At 34.0% G+C, this 1,810-nt stretch overlaps 1 protein-coding gene across 1 annotated transcript; it reads left to right on the plus strand.

Annotated features, from left to right (window-relative positions):
* Positions 490-1,260, plus strand: LOC107647518 (transcription factor GTE1-like). Its single transcript, XM_016351590.1, has one exon. The coding sequence runs from the start codon at positions 490-492 to the stop codon at positions 1,258-1,260; it is 771 nt and encodes a 256-aa protein (XP_016207076.1).

Here is a 1,810-nt window from a genome sequence, read left to right on the forward strand (position 1 = left end):
TAATAGAGTTAAAAATTAATTATTCATTCCATCCGACGAATAAACCTAAAAAGAAGTAAAGAACTACATAATCCGGGTTTGGTAACTAGCTCTTCGTTGAAGAAACCTTATTGCATTGTATGTGACTGAGGTAAGTGTTGTGCGTTGATGTGCCATAATGAGCAGTTCAGCCCATTTTCTACTCTCTTTTAATTTTCATTCCTATGATCTAGGTTATGAAGAATAAATTCTTTGAAGTTCTAGTAAAAAATTTTTTCTAGTGATCTAAGTTACTAAGAACAAATTTCTCTTCGAGGTATAGTAAGAGAACTCCTTATCTATTCTTTTATGTCATTCTTTTTCTTATCTCCTTTCTATATCTTTCGTTGGAACTTTAATGCTTCAAATTTATTAAACTCCATAATCCTCCGTAACTTCTTATCAATAACAGTTGTTGATTCTCGTGCCAACAAGAGAGCTACGGTGGAAAAGAGTGAAGAAAATTCTAGGATGAAGAAGGGAACTACTACTGATGCCATAAAGAAACGTGAAGAGAAGAAGAAACAAAGTTCTTCGGGTATGGATGGATTCAAGAATACGCAGTGTTCAGTAACACTGAGAAGGTTATTGGTTCATCCAGATGGAGTGTATTTCAAGAAAGGAAAGGCTTTGATGGATTTGGAGAGGGTTCAGCGGAAGCTACGGAACAATTTGTACAACAAAACTGATCAATTTGCTGCTGATATCAGAACGGTGTTTCGCAATGTCATGTCCCAGTATCCCTCGGGGCATGAAGTTCATCGAGCCGCCGCGAAGTTAAGCGATCTTTTCGAGACAAAGTGGAAGGATTTGGAGGGAAGATGGCTAGCTAAAGAAAATAAGTTAGAGAAAGAAGAGGCAAAGCCAAATTCACAGCCTTTGAAATCGAATGCAGGGCAGAAAAGGAAACAATTTTCTGGTTCAGATTTGTCGATTGCTACTGCCGAAGCTAAATTGATAGTGAAGAAGAAGAAAACCATTGAAGCTGCACAACAGAACAGAGTTTGCTTGCAAAGGAAGAAACAAAGGGAGATGATGCAAAAAATGGAGAGAACAATTTTCTTTGATGATGCTTTCAAGTCTTTTCAGGATTTGGAAAACTTGTGTGGCCATTCACCGACACATTATTGCACAAAGGAAAATCCATTGTTAAAGAACCTTACAGGTTTGGTCCTTAGGGAAGAGGATTTTGAAGACAACAACTTTCTTAGTGAAGATTTGGAAGAAGGAGAAGTTTTCTGATATTATTTGATTGTAGTTAATTTGGAATTGAGTTAAAATAATTGTAAATATTATTATGTTAGCATCAATGACATTGTTTATATGTTTACATTAATGTTACTCTCATAAGTGCTACCTCCTTTACTGCGTTGCCATTAAGCACATGACTTTTGGTTTGGTTTCTGTTTTTTAGAAATTTTATGGTCATGGTTCTTTTTTAGAAGATTCATGTTGCTACATTCTGTTACAGACATGTATTTGAATTTTCGGGTTTATTGAATTCGATTTGAATGTGTCATATGCTACTATATCAGTGAATTACCTTGGCGTTTATTTATTGCAGCAGTGTCATAAATTGTTTTGCACTATTAAGCTTAAATGCCTCTAGTTAAGAACATTAATTTTCTCATTAGTGCTGAACATGGTTTGATTAACCTAAACGCTAAACTTTTTTGGTTAATCAAAAATTTAATTTAATTAATTAATTAAATTAATTTTATATGATAAAACTGGTTATTAACCGATTAGAAAATTTAAAAATCGATCTTTAACTGGTTATAAAAATAAAAGC

Source organism: Arachis ipaensis, chromosome B06, assembly GCF_000816755.2.
Source record: "Arachis ipaensis cultivar K30076 chromosome B06, Araip1.1, whole genome shotgun sequence".
NCBI lineage: Eukaryota > Viridiplantae > Streptophyta > Magnoliopsida > Fabales > Fabaceae > Arachis > Arachis ipaensis.

Excerpts from the sequence above, each read along its gene's own strand:
- LOC107647518 (XM_016351590.1), top strand. The coding sequence starts at position 490 with ATGAAGAAGGGAACTACTACTGATGCCATAAAGAAACGTGAAGAGAAG.